At 43.1% G+C, this 18377-nt stretch overlaps 1 protein-coding gene across 2 annotated transcripts in view; it reads left to right on the forward strand.

Annotated features, from left to right (window-relative positions):
- Positions 1 to 18377, forward strand: part of SAMD12 (sterile alpha motif domain containing 12) — a 260704-nt gene that overhangs the window by 69504 nt on the left and 172823 nt on the right. The window contains exon 3 of one of the 2 annotated variants that reach the window (XM_074986738.1): positions 18154 to 18283. In XM_074986738.1, coding sequence (XP_074842839.1) covers positions 18154 to 18283 — 130 coding nt within the window. The remainder of the gene's footprint in view (positions 1 to 18153; positions 18284 to 18377) is intronic. The other variant, XM_074986739.1, reaches the window with a different exon arrangement.

Here is an 18377-nt window from a genome sequence, read left to right on the forward strand (position 1 = left end):
ACAGAATACAGATCAGTCTACCAAAGCAACAGTACAAGAAAATTATGACTATCTTTTGTCTTTATTGAAAATGATATCAGGCTGTGAAAAATGTGAATAATGGTGACATACAGAATTGGATGGATAAAGATGAACAATGAGAACTGACTGATAATGACATAAGAGAACTTGTGGTGATGATGACGATATGAAAGACGACAACACCGGACTAGAGAAAGCAGATGGAATGAGTCATTGTGAGGGATTGAAGGCTCTGGAGGCCACATTTGTTTACATTGAGCAACAAAGGGAAGCGACCACTGTAGACATACTGCTCTTCAGACGCTGGCATGATGTTGCTGCAAAGAAAAGGGAGGCTCAAAAGCAAATCCCAGTCACTCACTATTTTAAATGAACTGTTTTTTTCACTAAATTGCTGTGAAAGGACATAACTTTTTCTCTGGTAACGTACACTCTCTTTGTTTTTTGCTTATTTACTGGTTTGGATGCAACATTCTCATTTCATTTCTGACATCCTACATAATAAACCTTTCATATTATAGTAATATTAAATAACAGGTGTGACAACTATAAATGCTGTGTTTGTTTGTAAAATTTGTTTGTGATGTTGTTTTCTATTTGATGGCCATATTGTGTTTTCATTGGAATTTAGTGATATAGTACAGTCAATTTACAGATACAGTATGACTGTGTCTACACTTACAAAAAACTTCGAAATGGCCATGCTAATGGCCAAATCAAAGAAAACTAATGAGGTGCTAAAATGAACATTCAGCTCCTCATTATCATGCCGCCGGCCCTGGCACTTTGAAAGTGCCGCAGTTCACTCGCCTGCGGCTTGTCTACGTGGCTGATAGGAATAAGGGGATTTCAATGTTGGCAGGGTCCTTTCGAAAAGGACCCTCATGTAGCGGAGCCACGGGTGAGCGAACTGCAGCACTTTCAAAGTGCCACGTCCGGTGGCATGCTAATTGGGTGCTGAATATTCATTTCAGCACCTCATTAGTTTTCTTTGATTTGGCCATTAGCATTTCAAAGTTTTTTGTAAGTGCAGACATAGCCTATGTGTGTCTGTTCTTTCATTAGTGCTCCATATTAACTGAAAATCCCCGTAATCCAACAAACCTATGGCCCCATTTAGGTGAGATAACCAGGGTTCCTCTGTATTTAATATTTAATCATGTACGATATAGACCTGGGGACAGCAAACTTTCCAAGGCTGAGTGCCAAAATTTGACCTTTTGACCTCTGTATACAGTCCCAGTGCCGATGATATTTTTTAAAATAATTAATAGTCCCACTCACAACAGCTTCATTAATAAATAAATTAAGATGCAGAGCTTTACCGCTTAGGTGGTGGTTGGTAGCATTAGCTGGTCTTTTCTTAATCCACAGGCAGCCTGGCTTTGACCAAGCTCCTGGCTGCATGGGGGAGGAGCAGTGGGGCTCAGCTCCTGCCTCACATGCCAATAGAGGTTGGCTCGTGTGCCACTCTTGGCTCTCGTGCTGGGGGGTTGCTGACCCCTGATATAGACAGAAAATCCCTGCTAGGAAGAGTTTACATCCTTAAAACGTTGAGACATAGAAGAAAGTGGGGAGTGCGGTTTCAGATGACAGACGTTTGCTATCTAGTGGGGGTAAGTACAGTTCTTCTTCTCCATTTCACAAATCTGCCTTTTTGCCCCAGTCTCCCACCATTCTGACGTTTTCTGTCAGGTATCTCTCTCTGGATGGATGTTTTGGCATCATTACACCATCTTCAAAACTAAACATCTCTACCCAGAAATGTAGTCTACTTCTCCTCTTACCTGTCTCCTGCCGTTATCTGTGAATGTATAAAACATATTCTCCGTGCCACCCAAGTCTCTAACTGCGGGGGTTTATTTCTTAACATCATCTTCTTGGAGAGTGAACCAGATGTGACAAGTGCTAGCCATGTTCCTTAATGTACTGCTGTAAGGTGATTATATGCTATGATGATGAGAGGTGTACAAGATCTTGAATGGAATAGTAACAGAGAGGAAGTCTGTCTATATACTATCAAAACAAAAAAGCAGTCAAGTAGCACTTTAAAGACTAACAAAATAATTTATTAGGCGATCTTTCGTGGGACAGACCCACTTTTTCAGACCATAGCCATACCAGAACAGACTCAATATTTAAGGCACAGAGAACCAAAAACAGTAATCAAGGTGGACAAATCAGAAAAAAAAATATCAAAGTGAGCAGACCCACTGATCGCTGTACTTACCTACATGCTTCTAGCTTCCATCCTGCACACATAACTAGATCCATTGTTTACAGTCAAGCCCTTAGGTACAATCACATTTGCTCTGATCCAACTGACAGAGACCATAAATTGCAAGATCTTTACCAAATATTCATAAACCTGAATTACCCACCAGGAGAAATAAAAAAACAAATCAACAGGGCCAGACAAATACCCAGAGACCAGCTTCACGAAGATAGGCCCAAAAAAGCCAAGAACAGAACACCACTGGTCATCACCTACAGCCCCCAACTCAAACCACTGCAGTGCATTATTAAAGACCTACAACCTGTCCTTAATCAGGATGCCACACTCCAGAAGACCCTAAGTGACAGGCCTGTACTCTCCTACAGACAGCCTCCCAATCTTATGAGGATTCTCACCAACTGCCACAGTCTATACCGCAGAAATACTAGTCCTGGAACTTTTCCTTGCAACAAAGCCACAACACTCTTGAAAGAGAGGCTGCCGAACTCTCTTTTATATTCAAATTCGACACATTAACACGTGGTTTGAACTGGGATGGGAATTTTCTGAGTTGCTATAGGGGCTCGTTTGCATACCTGGCTTAATCTAATTCTTGACTTCCCCACTGTCCTTCTGCCCCTCTACTCTCTGATTTGCTCAACTTAATAATTGTTTGTCTGATTTGTCCACCTTGATTACTGTTTTTGGTTCTCTGTGCTTTAAATATTGAGTCTGTTCTGGTATGGCTGTGGTCTGAAGAAGTGGGTCTGTCTGACAAAAGCTCAACTAATAAATTATTGTGTTAGTCTTTAAAGTACTACTTGATTGCTTTTTTGTTTTGAATGGAATAAGTTTGTCACATGTGGCCAAAACTTGCTGCTGCCTGTGCTTCCTTCGTAATATTTCAAAAATCTATCCTTTTCTTTCAGAGTGAACAGCAAAACTCTCACCCAGTTCCTGGTCCTCTCCTATCTTGATTACTGTAATGTAACTGTCCTGACATTCATTTCATCCTTCTGTCTTGCCAGAGTACACTAAGATTGTCTTTTTTTGTCCATCACTTTGTGTCATTTCTTTCTTTGAATTCCACTAATGGCTTTTTCTGTTGCATCATGTCAAACTCTAGTTCCTTTTCCTTGTCCTCAAGGTCCTTCCCAACTCTGTCCTTCGTTAATAGGATTGTCAATTTTGGTTGGATGTATTTCTGGAGGTTTCATTGCATGATGTAATCTTTAGTTAAAGATTTAATTCCTGGAGACTCGAGAACAGTAGCTCCCAATCTTTTCCAGATTGGGACCCATTTTGACAATTCAGGAAGACTTGGTGAACCAAGGCAATTCAAATACCTGGGGACATTGGAGAACTAGTTCAGTAACTTGATATTTTTGCACCTGAGGCAGGAATATAAAATTGTGCTCCCTCGTATATATTCATAGTAATTATTTCATGGAAAAGGGGAATACAGTAATAAAATAACAACACATTTACTATCAGAGTTGCGATGAGTGTCTTTCCCTCACCACCAAACTGCTTCCTCCATCTTAAACCCCACACTCTGGGGCTAAGGGAGTCACACTCTGGGGCTGAAATTAAATACAACTATGTATTGTATTCCTAGAAGTTTGGACCCTGACCCCAGTGGTTGGAAGCCAGCTGGGGCAGAGCCCTGCCTTCCAGAGCCAGCCACAGGAACCCATGCTGGGAGGAAGGGGGAGACCCCAACCCCTTTCTAAGGCTGGAAGCTGGCTGGGGCAGAGCCCTGGATGGCTGAGCCAGCCACGGGAACCCTGCTGGGAGCTGGGGGGGGGGCACCTCTTGCCCTTCCTCCCAACCTCAGACCCAGGCCGCTACATTACCTGAGCTGGGTGCTGCTCCTCAGGTATGCAGTTATCTGCCCTGCAGCTGAAATGGTTCTCAATTTAATTGATTGGCTTAACTGCCAGAGGGCTGTTAATCCAATTAAGAAGTTGAGAACTACTTCAAGAGTGTGAATGGCTTCTTAAGAGCCACCTGTGGAACCACCCAGCCGGTGACCCTTTTGAAGTGTAATGGCAACCCGTAGGCTGGGAAACCCTGCTCTAGAACAATCCTGGAAGGTTAGGAACCCTACCCACAAGTTGCCTTCTGTTGCTCACTAGATTTTTCTGCTGTTGGCAATTCTCCCTGAAATACCTTTATGCTTTTACAAATGGAATACAGAACTGATCTGTAATGTCAATATACTTTCCTCAAGAGTCACCTCTTCCACAAAGCCTACAACTTTTTTAATGATTTCTAGGTGGGGTTGGAGGTATGCAGATGAGAGGTTGCAAGAAGGAGTCTTCCCTTGCTTTCAGATGCAAGTGCAGTCTCTGATTCCCTTTGCTAATTGGCTAATGTTGGCCTTCAGCTAAGGCGAAGAACTACTCCCTTTACAGGGTAAACAGGCCAAACTGTTTCACGGATAGGTGCAGAGGCTCACAAGTAGTCATTTATTACTGGTTTTGTTCCACAAGCCTTTGGCAGAAACTTATGAGCAGCTGCTGTGCTCTCTCGGGCTGCTTCTACATACGCTACGAGATAAATTCAAGTTCATTAATATCTGTTTAGTAATTCTGGAGTTTATAAGTTTGAATTTGACCATCCTCACTTCCCACGTGCTCCTCACAAAGTCGACTTATTGCTGCCGCACTCAAATTGGCAAACATCGATTGCGGCAATAGTGTATTGTGGGAACCTATCCCACAGTTCCCTCATCCCTGTAGCATTCTGGGTATGCTTGCTGGTCTTTGACATCATCTTCCCACATTGCATTTTCCTCATTCCCCTCCCAGTCCCTGAAAATCTACTGATCCCTGGAAATCATACAGGGACCCTCAAAATTAGAAGAGAGAGAATAGTAGAGTCTAGGAAAAAAGATTTTTGACTTCAGTGAAACTAATACAGGGATCCCGAAAAGCAAGAAGAAGGAGAAGATGGGAAAGTTTTGCAGAAAATAGAGTTGCTGATGGGGAGAGTCTTTGGCTTTCTGGTGCACTATAAGGCTTCTGTGCAATGACTGTGTTCTCGACGGGCCATCCGCTGCTGTCCCACCTCCCATCATTGCATGTGATCCCTGAAAATAATGCAGGGGCATGAACTGTATTTTAAAGTTAAAAAAAAGAGGATAGAAAAGTGTAGGAAAAAAGAATTGTTGACTTTCCCTTTCACTACAAAGTTAATGCCAACCCGGTTGATGTCAGTGAAATAACATACACTGAGCTTATAACACAAACAGGCATCTCAGCTGGATCCTCCTCCCCCATGTTTGTGAGCGGGTCAAGGCATGAAAACAGATAGCAGGTATTAGTAAAAAGATTTTATAACTGGAATATAAAACCAGAAGGTGTCTGCAATGGACAGCAAGCTCCGGGAAATATTTTTGGTGGGGTGTGGGTGGGTGATGTGGTCTGTGACTGCTGAAATAAGCCCACCCGTGTATCTGAGCTGCTGGGGGAGATTTCCCCCCAGTGGCAGAAGCCACACTAGGGGCGTGTGGGGCGGGTTGAGTGGGGGTCCAGTTGAGGTGGTCCTCCCCGAATATCTTAGCCGCCAGGGGAGAATTTCCCCTATCAGCAGCAAGCCCTGATATGGGCATAGGGGGCGTTCGGGGGGGGGGCAGTTGAAGTGGTCCTCTCTGAGCTGGGGGAGACTTCTGCACAGCAGCAGCAAAACCCCAGTATCTTAACTGTCGGGGGAGACTTCCCCATGGCGGCTGTAAGCCCCTGAATGTCTTTCCTGCCTTTGGAGCCCTCAATGCATGCAATCTTTCATGGTGCTGCCTGGAAGCATGATCAATACTGAATGGCAGGCACATCCTTTCATTGAGTTGGGGCTACCCACGTGATGTGCAGAGCATGGGAAAGACCCAGACTGTGTGTCCACTGTGGGTGAGGGAAGGGAGTTCTCACATGGATGTAAACCGCTGAGAAGAAGTTTCTGGGCGTCTTATGCAAGCACGACCTCAGCACAACCTTGTTGCCACACGGTGTGACAGGGCAGCAGCTGGCACCAGGCAGCGCAGAAAAAACAATGAGTGTAGACAGAGCCACAAACTCCTTGGAAGCGCTGTTTGAATGGGTAGGTGCACTCACAACGCTAATAGCAAAGAAGGAAAGACATTTCTCAGGCTCTCATACAAACATGAGCCCACAGCCAAAGGCTCGCTGCTCCTGCTTGGAAATTCATGGTCTTCCTATTTTACTGGAGAGCATTGTGGGTTACATACAGCACACCTCTGGAGGCTAATAAATTCAACTTTAAGACATGGCGTTTCCACACTGGCCTTTAATCGAACTTCTGAATTCAAGTTTGAGACTATATCTGTCGGGTAACTGTGATTTTTGTAATCTTGAGATTAGCGCACCCTAAATCAAGCTAATGGTATTTACAGTGAAGACAGTCACTTGGTAATATCGAGCTAACTGCCTTAAATTCAAATTTATCTTGTAGTGTAGATGCAGCCTGTGTCTCTCACCAGTCTCTAGCTTTCTAACTAAATCAGGGCTCCCTTCCTCTAGGTCTTCACCCAGTCCTTGGCCTAGTTGATCAGGCATCTTTCCATGGTCTTCCATAACCCAGGTCCTTCATCAGTAGAGGCTGTACAGCAGGTCCTCTTCTCAGGTGGGCACGCACGGCAATTCTCGTGTGCTATCCTCCTGTCACATTCACAGTCCTAGTTCTGTATATAAGGTAGCCCAATCTGCATCAGCTGTCTTCCTGGATCACAAAGTCCTCAGTTCTGGGCCAAATCAAGGACCTTGCTAAAGCTGGATCTTCAATCTCACTTAAAGGGCCAGCTCTCCTTGTGATAAGATTGTTGATAGTTAAAGTAGCTACAATAATTTAAAAATCTAAAATCTTTTAACAAATCTAATCTAATCTAATCTTTTAAAGAAATTTAAATATCTATGTAAAGGTTGTATACATTTCTTTATATTCTCTTCCCCCAAGTACTCCTCATGTGTCTCTCGTCTTTATAAATGTTATGGTGTTGTTTATTGTATGTTTGTACAGCACCTAACACAAGAAGCTTTGTTCCTGTGTTGGGCTTCTGGGTACTGCTGCACGGAATATATTTAATAAGATCTAGCTCTATAACCAAGAAACATTTAACACAAGGAAATTCTATTATTTTTGGTACCAGCCACTTAAAACTCCTGGTTGAAAAAACATGTTGGGATGATGTTCAAAAACTGAACATGACAATGTTATATGTCATTAATATAAAATCTCTTTTTTTCAGCTCTTCAGGACCTTGCAAATTATGACAATAGCGTTTTGTGCTTGGCTTCTATATGAGGGTGCACCACTGTGGAAAAAATACAGCCTATTTTGTTTTGACTGTCATTATAAGGTAAAGCCAGGCACATTTCAAATGAACATTCAGAAAACTTGTAAGAGATGGTAACAAAAAATTGCTCTCGTGTGTGTGTGGCGGGTGGGGGGCAATGGATTTACTAGGCACTGGGTTGCAGCTGTTATGCTGTGCAACATACATCAGTAGTCAGCTTTCACTTCCATAAGAAAAGAAGTAAAATTTGCTTTCATAAATGTGATTGCTAGTAAACTTTGCTATTGAAAAGCTTAACACTGTGTGTTCAAACCATACAGAGGAAAACATCTATTAAACTGAAAAGTGCTCTCACAATGGCATTATGAGGACAAACATTCTCAGCCCTTGTGTCCATCTAAAAATATCTGCTAGAGTGAGGTGGACAAGTTATGGCCTGTTCACTGTGTCCAGCCAGTTGTACCTTTTCATCTGCCCCTTGGGCTCCCACCAGGGAGCAGGGTTGTGGCTTGCCCCACTCCAACACCATTCCCTGATTGAAATACCAGGCAGGAGGTTTGAGCTAGTGGCAGATGGGTGGTGGGCAGGGGGAGGACCATTTTTCTGGATCTCCCCGATTGGCTGGGGTTGTATGCATGTCCATTTGGCCAGTGGCTTATCCACCATTGGGAGGAGGTCAGGCCATCAAGCATTCATGGCCCACCATACAACTTGCCTGTTCTGATGTAGCCCTCAGGCCAAAAAGTTTGCTCACCTCTGTTCTAGCTCTACCAAGCTTTTCTTTTAGGATCCTATAGTTCCCAGGCACTTAAATGTAGCCGTACATACATTTTTTAAAATAGGAGTTATTTTTAACTACAGAAACAAGATTTTTTTCTAGGGAAAAGTCAGTTAAATTCTTATACAATAAAAGTTTTAAATGTTTAGCTTTTCATCGTAAGGCTGTACATGTTGTTTCTTCCATGCTTCTAAAATTCCACAGTGTTTGTTTCTAAAGATAGATCTAAACTTTATCATAAACAAGATGTTTGGTTTAGGTATAAGGATCCTGACCTCATCTGAATGTGTTTTAGAAAGAATTTTTTTTCTTCTGACACAGGCATCATTACTTCATGGCTAGTATTAGCTGATTAATTTGTTTGATGTATTTGTGTATGAAGGGGTCTTATGAACAAGTGAGGGCGATGGGTCATTTGATATTGTTAATATTTGACTCTTCATTGCAGTGCTATCCTGCGTTCCTTCACTGGTTTTCTCTCAGACCTTCATCTAGTAATGGCAACAGCTAGGTTCAAGCAAAAGAAAGACCAGTAGGTGTTGTTCTTGTGTGCACGTACTAAAGAGGAGGAGGACTATAATGGAGGATCATATGAAAATTTTCAGGGGTTTTGTAGGGTTCTGTCACACCCGTCCTATCTCTGTATGTGATGGTGCTAAAAGAGATGGTGAGGTGGCTTGGGCTGTGACACTGTCAGCCTGCTGGTAATGTACAGCTTTAGGTCTGGAGCTGAGGCTTAGTCTGATGTCTCCTTCACCTGTGCTTGGCCAAACTGGGAGCATCAGTGAGATTGGTCCAGATAAACAAGGGCAGTGTTCTTCAACTGGGGGAAGGATTTAGAAAGCTCCCTGGGTATCATGCTTGCCCCCTTTGTGGAAGAGTATGTCAGTTAAATGAGACGCACATAGTTTTCATTCTAGAACCTCAGTTGCTTGTAGAGTCCAGGTGGCTGTGGTGGCCAGACGTACTTTTTTCTTCTTGCTTACATGTGATGATTGCAATTCTTTCTCTTCAGTATACACTATACTACTCTTACCCAAGCCTCTGTGTTCTCTAGGTTAGGTGAATATGAAATAGTCTTGTGACATGATCCCTGGAGTGCAGCCTGGGACTTGTGGGCCCACATCCCCCTTATCTTGCTACCGTGGGCTCTCTCTCACAGTGCTTTACTTGTGACAAGCAGCAAACCCCTCCATGCGTAGTGATCACTCAGCACAACAAGATGTGGAGCCCCACACCCAGCTCGGTTGCGTAAGTGCTCCTGGAGCCACTCTGAGAAAGTCATTAGCCAGCTCCCCACAGCTCCTAGCCTTGTACTCAAAATGAGCAGTGTAGATTTATTAATTGGTTTGCCACTTTATCAATGGAAAGTGGACATACACCTGGAAAAGTTCCAGAAGATAGGAAATAAGCTAATATCCCAGTAATTAAACAGGGTAAGCAGGATAGCCTACATAATTATAGGCCTGTCAGTCTGAAATTGATCCTGGGCAAGATAATGGAGCTGCTGATACAGGACTTAATTAAGAAAGAATTAAAACTGAGTAATATAATTAATGCCAATCAATATAGGTTTATGGAAAATAGATCCTGTCAAACTAATTTGATACCTCTCTTTTGATGAGATTACAAGTTTGGTTCATAAATATTATAGAGTTGATGTAATATACTTAGACTCTGTAAAGCATTTGACTTGGTATCACATGATATGTTGATTTTAAAGATAACAAAGTTATGTCTTTAAGCATGTATTAAAAGGACTAAAACTAATTGGTAGGCCTAAACACACAATTGTAAATGGGAAATCATCACTGAACAATGATGTAATGTGTTTCTAGTGAGGTCCCATAGTTGTTAGTCTGATGCAATTTAACATTTTTATCAATGACCTGGAAGGAAGCATAAGATAATCACTGATAAATTTTGCAGCGAGTGTGAAAATTGAGAGAGTGGAAAGTAATAAAAAGGACAGATCACTGATTCAGAGCAATTTGAATTGCTGGTAAGATGGGTTACAGGACCAGAGAGCCCTTGGTCCTGAGGATGTTCCAGCCCTGGGCCAGAGCTGTGGCCAGCAGTACAGGCAGGGCTGAAACCGGTGCCCCGGGGCAATAAGGGCCAGCAGCCTGACCGTGGCTGGAACCAGCCTCCACAGGTCTAGTAGCTGGAACTAGCCTCTGCAGGGCCAGGGCTGTCAGTTTGGCCATGACTGGAACTGGTTTCCCCAAAGCTGGCAGCTGGAGCCATGGCCAGCAGCCCACCTGCATCTGGGATGGGGCTGGCATAGACCAGGCTGTAGGTAAGGGGGCAGCAGGGACTCAGGGTGTGGGGAGGAGGCAGAGAAGCCACAGGGGTCTGGAGCTTCCAGCAGAGAGAGGCAGCAGGCTGGGGGAGGCGGGACAGGAGACCTTTCTTTGTCTGGCAAATTCCCTCATTCAGGTCTTGTCCGGTCCTGAGGGTGCTAGATGAGGGAGATGCAACCTGTAGTGTAATCGCTGCTGGAATACTGTGTCTGGTTCTCACATCCACAATCAAAGAAGGCTATTCCTATACTGGAGAGAGTTAAGAGAAGACGCATAAGAATGTTTAAAGGATTAAAATACCTGCCTTACAGAAAGTAAATGCAAAGAGATCAACCTCTTTAGCTCAGCAAAGGGAATATCATGGGGGATTCCAGTCTAAAATTAACTGCAAGAGCAACGGGCTAAGCTGCTCCCAGGTGGACTGCCCCCACATTTCCCGGAAGTGGCACAGTGGTTCCACAGAAACAGGAGAATGGGGGTGGTGCCAAGGTAGTGGGTCATGGGTGAGCATGGGAGGAGCAGGGTTAGGGAGGGAGCAGCGGCGGGGGCTCATCTCAAGTGGCCCTGTTCCCTCTCACTCCTTTCTCCCCCACCCTGGAATTCCTGCACTAGTTGCCTCTGAGTCCCCACTCCTGGGGTTGTGTAAGAATTTTTCTTGTCAGAAGGGGTCACAGTGCAATGAAATTTGAGAACCCCTCATATACCACAAAGGGGTCTTCACTTTGTAGTTGTTCGGTTCTTGGCTCATATGCAGATGTGCAGTTCCAATGGCACTAGCAGAGACCTGTGGTGTGTGAGTTCAAAATCACTTTGACATTAGCTATTGTGAAATATTTATTGCAAATAAAGTAATTGCAAATTTGTGCAGGTTTACTCTCGTCAACATGGTGAGTACAGGCCACCATTACCAGGGTTTCTATGATGTATGAAATATTTAAGAGAACACTTTCCTAGTTGTCTAGACTATATTTTGCTGGTCATTTTATATCCCAGCTTTCTTGGAGACACTATCGACTTTCTTAGGGAACTACAATTCACTGGTGACCTTCCTAAAAACACCATCCTGGCCACTATGGATGTAGAGGCCCGTTACACCAATATCCCACATGAGGATGGACTTCAAGCTGTTAGGAACATTATCCCTCATGAGACCAAGGCACAAATGGTGGCTGAGCTGTGTGACTTTGTCATCACCCACAACTATTTCAGATTTGAGGACAATTTATACCTTCAAATCAGTGGCACTGCTATGGGCACCTGCATGGCCCTACAGTATGCCAATATTTTTATGGCTGACCTGGAACAACGCTTCCTCAGTTCTCGTCCCCTAGCACCCCTCCTCTACTTGTGCTACATTGATGACATCTTCATCATCTGGACTCAGGGGAAAGAGGCTCTTGAAGAGTTCCACTGTGATTTCAACAGTTTCCACCCCACCATCAACCGTAGCCTGGACCAGCACACAAGAGATCCACTTTCTTGACACTACTGTGCAAGTAAGTGATGGTCACATAAACACCAACCTATACTGGAAACCCACAGATGACTGTGCTTACCTACATGCCTCCAGCTTCCATCCAGGGTATAGTACACAGTCCTTTGTATACAGCCAGGCACTGAGATACAATCACATTTGCTCCAATCCCTCAGACAGGGACAAACATCTACAAGACCTTTACCACGCTTTTCTGAAACTACAGTACCCACCTACGAAAGTGAAGAAATAGATTGACAAAGCCAGACATGTACCCAGAAGCCACCTGCTTCAAAAGAGGTCCAACAAGGAAAACAAGAGAACACCGCTGGCCATCACATACAGCCCCCAGCTAAAGCCTCTCCACCACATTCATCAGTCATCTACAACCCATCCTGGACAATGATCCTATAGAGAGCCTGCCAACCTTAAACAAATTCTCACCAGCAACTATAGGCCACACCACAGTAACTGTAAACCTGGAACCAAACCCTGCAACAAACCTTGGTGCCAACTCTGCTCACATATCTACACCTGCAACACCATCACAGGACCTAACCACATCAACCACGCCATCAAGGGCTCTTTCACCTGCACATCTACTAATATAATATATGCCATTATCTGCCAACAATGCTCCACTGCAATTTACGTTGGCCAAACTGGACAATCTCTAGTTAAAAAGAATAAAGGGACATAAATCTGACATCAGGAATGGTAACATACAAAAACCTGTAGGAGAACACTTCAATCTCTCTGGACTTTCAGTAACAGATTTAAAAGTAGCAGTCCTACAAAAAAAAAAAAAACTTCAAAAATAAAATCCAAAGAGAGACTTCAGAACTGCAATTCATTTGCAAATTTGACTCCGTCAACCAAGGATTGAAGAGAGACTGGGAGTGGCTGGCCTATTATAAAAGCAGTTTCTCCGCTCTTGACATTCACACCTCCACATTAACTACCGATAGTGGGCCACATCCTCCCTGCCTGAACACACCTTGTCAACTCTGGCCCTCCCCTTGACTGAGACTCCCGCTTTAAACCCTCATCTGAAACCCGCCACACATGCATCTGACGAGGTGGGTCTTTGCCCATGAAAGCTTATGCTCCAAAGTATCTGTTAGTCTATAAGATGCCACAGGACTTCATGTTGTTTTTGAAGATGCAGGCTAACTCAGCTACCTCTCTGAAACATTTTAAATCTGTGTAGCTCTGAATCTGCCCTCCAAGACTCAAATTATTTTATATATAAAAGAAATAGCCTGGTGTCAGAAAAATATATCAAAAATATATTTTTGGTTGAATTATATATGTTTCAACTGTATTCTTACTTTGGAGATGACCTAACCCAAAGGGTCTGCAGTTTATCTATATATAGAATGTGAATTCAGGAATGCATGTAAGATGTAGAGAAGCCAGTTTTGCAGAAATATACATGAACACTAACTCTTCTTTTACAAGTGTGCGACTGTTTTAAGTGATAGCAATAGTTAGTTAAATTCCAGTCCTCTGTAGAATATGTATTCTTGGGGAGAGAGGTGCAGAGGAGAAGAAATCCTGAAAGAGACGAAACTATTTCTGTGGGGTAGGGTATTGGGATTTTGCTGACAGACAGAAACAATACACAAAGCAAACAAGGAAGGTTAGTCTAAGGTCCAAGTAAAATTGAAACAACCAGTGGGAACACTGGGCATAATTATGTTATTCATAGACTGATTTTATCTTTGTCAACACTAGGAATTGCTGCTGGTTTAATCATACAGGTAGAATGAAAATAGCAAACCCACTTGTTGTGGATGCAGTTAAACCAGTATATCTTATTCTGGTTCATAGGACTGATGGTAATCTGGCACTTTTGCCATATGTCTTTTTAAATTCATGTCCTAAATCAAGGGTTGGCAGTAATTCTAGCAGTGACTCACCTGAGTTAGTTCCCGGTGGGCAGATGCCATGATATTTACCTGTGCAGGGCGATCACAGCTCTCACTGGCCATGGATCGCTGTTCGAGACCAATGAGAGTGACAGCAAGCAGCACAGACCAGGACAGCACTTCCTGCTGCTACCATTGGATGTGAATGGCAGCCCATGGCCAGCGAGAGCTGCAGTTGTCTGATACCCGCAGAAACCCAGGTAAATATTCGGGGGCGGGGAAAGAGGGGGCTTCTAGGGACAAACCCTGCTAGACCAGATCCAGTCCATAGGCCAGTATTTGCCCTCCCCTGTCCTAGATACATCTAAATATTATAGAATTGCTGTTTAAATCATTTTTATTTTCTCTGTTTCTTTTCAAGTTTCTTCCTGTCTTTATGTGGGAATATTAGTATATAATATTTCAAAAATAGTCTCTGAAATTGATCCATTTTAATGCGTGGTTCTGCTCTTCAAGTGATTATGTAAAACTCATTGTGAGGTTTATTGTGTATCCCTAACTACATATCAAATTTGTTTAATTCATGAGTAAAGTTATTGTTTTTTTCTAACTCCCAGCTGGGTGAACCCAGGGGCCTGAAATTCAAGCTGGGTTCTCCCCATTTGTACCAGATATCATGCAAGCAAAATTCTGTTCTTTGTTAAACCAGTGCAACCAAACTGCCCCCCTCCTCTGCCTCCACTGAAACAGGAAGATGCACAGGGGGTCATGAAGACTTAAAAAACCAAATGAATAGCTTGATGTTAGACGCCCAGGTTCAGTTTAATGGAATGATGGATTTGCAAAATAAGCCAAATTGCTTTTTAATTATGATTAAAGCAAACTTGGTAAGGACAAGCATCAATAAATTTGAGTCTACCAAGCCAGTTGTACAATCATTTGTATGAGTAAATATCATTTTGATTCTGATTCATGTACCTGGGGAAGGGGTAATGGGTTTTTTGTTCAGTTGGTTTCAGAGTCCATTCACTGCCTCAGAGATAAAAGTATATATTGTAACAGGTTCAGCTTACTCCCATGATGTCTCCTACTGATCAGTCTGGAAATCTGACTCTTGTCAGTACTGGAGTGCTGCCTTTTTCTGGTGGGCTGTGTCTGCACTACATTCCTCTTTTGAAATGAGGGAAACCAAAAATGCAAATGAAGCGCTGATTTACAAATCTCCTGCCTCATTTGCATCATCTCTTTCTATCATGTTTTTGGAAGAGATTTAAAAAAAAAAGCAGTGTAGGTGGGGTTCTTTCAAAAAACATTTTTGAAAAAACCCTTCCTATTTTGTTTCAGGAAGAAGGATTCTTTTGAAAATGTTTTTTTTTTCTGAAAGAACTCTATCTACACTGCTTTTTTTTCTTTCTTTTTTGAAAAATTCTCTTCCAAAAACACTATCAAAAGAGATGATGCAAATGAGGCACAAGATTTCTAAATCAGTGCTTCATTTGCATTTTCAATTTCCCTCATTTGTATTCCTCTTTCGAAAGAGGAATGTAGGGTAGATGTTGCTGTGGTATTGCACCTGCAGTTAGCTGCTCTTTGTATCTCCACCACACCAGGACCTGCTTCCCTCCCTGAAAGTGGTGTCCCCTTTCCCAGGGTACTGCCCCACAGCAGCACCCACATTCTGGTGTCCCCCATTCCCGGGAAACCCAGTTACCCTAAGCCTGCTGTGACGCTTCCTCCCTCAGGCTTTATAAAAATGGGTTTATGAATATGAATATGCGTAACTCACATGCTTTAGGCAGCAAGCATGACATGACATAACATTTTAAGGTCACAATCTGCTGAATGTATATATTCTACTTCTGTGCATGTATCATTTTTATATGTGAAATTAGAAATATGAAGTGTGAATTTGTTTATGATTCTAAATGTACTAATGCAGCCCATTTGTGATACTCCAGAAGTGTAATGGCCTGATACTCAAACCAACAATCTGTGAATGACTGTGATTTTCCTGTAAGCCCAAACCATAGTTGGTCCCATAAAGACGTGACTGTGCCACCTCGCACTGGCATCCATCTTAAATCTGCTACTTTTCCGTGGGGAGATTAAAACAAAGGATTCCTGCCCTGGGGAAATTCTGTTTAAGGGATGGATAGCAGTCAGCTGTCATCTTTTCAAATTGCCTCCCCGTCCTAAGAGGATACACATAAAGAAAATGAAGATGAACTCTAAAGAGATACAAAATGCTGTAAACCCAGGCCAGAGAAAAAAATCAACTCGTGTGTTGAAGGGTTTTTATCTTAAGGAAGAACTAGGATGAGAACTAAGGTCTGTAACATCTCTCTTGGTGTATTAGGATTAGCTGGTGTGTTTTGTTTGTTTTTGGCTTAGTAACTTGCTTTGATCTGTTTTCTCTTGAAATCACTTAATTCCTACTTTCATACTTAATAAAAGCACTTTTGTTTGTTATCAAACCCAGTGTAAATAATTGTTACAAAGGGCTGAGGGGGAGGAGTAACCACTGTGCATCTCTTTCTTTCATTGATAAAAGAGGGCTGAACTTAGGAGCTTTCTGTGTGTGCAGCTTTTGTACAGAGTAAGATGATTTATCTGGGGATTTCTCATTCTTGGTGGCTGTGTTCCTGGGGGCTGTGATTGTCCCCATCGCTGAGCTCTCTCAGAGCTGAGCTGGTTCAGTGCCTTTGTTGCTGTGCTGGGGGGCTGTTACCACAACTCTCTGCCATGTCTGGGGGAGACCAGAGCTTCTGGCCTAGCAGGACAGGATGGTGGGGCAGAGATCAGATAGGTGGGATCATGGCATAATCAGCATACCAGGTGACTTCTGTGATCAAACCCAGCACCCTACCACTTGCCTCAGTGACCCACTGCCATTCTTCATCTCGCGCCTTCCCTCAGGGGGCAAACTTCAATCTGAAATGGCCACTCCTCAGTGGCAAGAGGGGGCGGGAGAGGGGTGGGTCTACTGCCTACTCCTATGCTGGCTGCCCCTCTGCAGTCATGGTACCTCCTTGGGCCTCTATATGACCTTCAGTCTGGTAGTTCATGAGGTCTCCCTGACCTTCCCCAGCACTGCTCTGTCCAAGGTGCCTTTCTCTAATGGTTTGGTTCCTCTCCCTCCAGAGAGAAAAGGCGGGGGAGGGAGGGAGGGAAGGAGGGAGAGAGAGACAGAGGAACGGATCTCCCTCAGGCTAGCAGCCATTTTATACAGCCTCACTGGGCCCCTGGTTGGCTGCCGTACACCCTCTCCCTATTGCCTCCTGGGAGAGCTCTCTCCCCGGGTTGTGTTTGATCATTTCCGCCCTGTCGTGGTCATCTAGAGCATGAGCTGAGCAAAGAGGCATACTCTTTGCAGAGTTGACATGGGAAAAAGAGAGCTGGGACTTGGAACATCTTGATATTCTCTATAGTAAGTCGTCTTCTATCAAAAGTAGGATCCCGGGAAAATTAAGGGCATTAACCAAGTTCTGTGAAAATTGCACATTTGGTAACTTTTCATATTTAAGGCAAAATAACTAAGTCTGCACTAGATATTTCATATCAAGAGTGTGTATATTAAAGATGGTTAAAAGTTAACATTTAATTAGAACTGTAACTTTTGAGGTATCTCTGGAGGCAAGTGCTGACTTTTTATGGTGATCATTATGGAAAAGTGACAGAATCTGGTCCTTCATGACTTAATTCTTTATAAAAGTTGGACTCTAAACAGGTATGAGAAGAGTGTTTATGCTTTTGTGATACAAGGAATGTACAAGTATCAGTGGTAGCCGTGGTAGTCTGTATCCATGAAAAATGAGAAGTCCTGTGGCACCTTATAGACTAAAAGATTTTTTGGAGCATAAGCTTTCATGGGCAAAGACCCACTTCATCAGATTCATTACATGCATCTAACGAAGGGGGTCTTTGCCCATGGTAGCTTATGCTACAAAAAAATCTGTTAGTTTGTAAGGTGCCACAGGACTTCTTGTTTTTGAGGACTGTACAGAGACTCTTACATTAGATACGATCTCTGTAAACGTGAATAACGGATCCTTGTAGTCCTGGCACTTTTGTTACGAAAGAAGGCTCCTGAATGGAATTATTTTGCTCCATTATGTATCACATTAGAAACAAGTCTGGTATGTAGGCATAAATACCATTTCTTTTCTTGTTCTCTTTCCAGTCTGGTACTGTGAAACTGACAAAACCAGTAGCTCTGTGGACTCAGCAGGATGTCTGCAAGTGGTTGAAGAAACACTGCCCTAATCAGTATCAAATCTACAGTGAGTCATTCAAACAGCATGACATAACGGGTAAAGTATGCAGTATCAGAAATATTTCACTTAAAAATGCTTTTAATACTGCCCTTAAATAGGTAGGACTGTATAGTAAGGACCTTTTATAATT

The sequence above is a fragment of the Carettochelys insculpta genome, chromosome 2 (assembly GCF_033958435.1).
Source record: "Carettochelys insculpta isolate YL-2023 chromosome 2, ASM3395843v1, whole genome shotgun sequence".
Taxonomy (NCBI): domain Eukaryota; kingdom Metazoa; phylum Chordata; order Testudines; family Carettochelyidae; genus Carettochelys; species Carettochelys insculpta.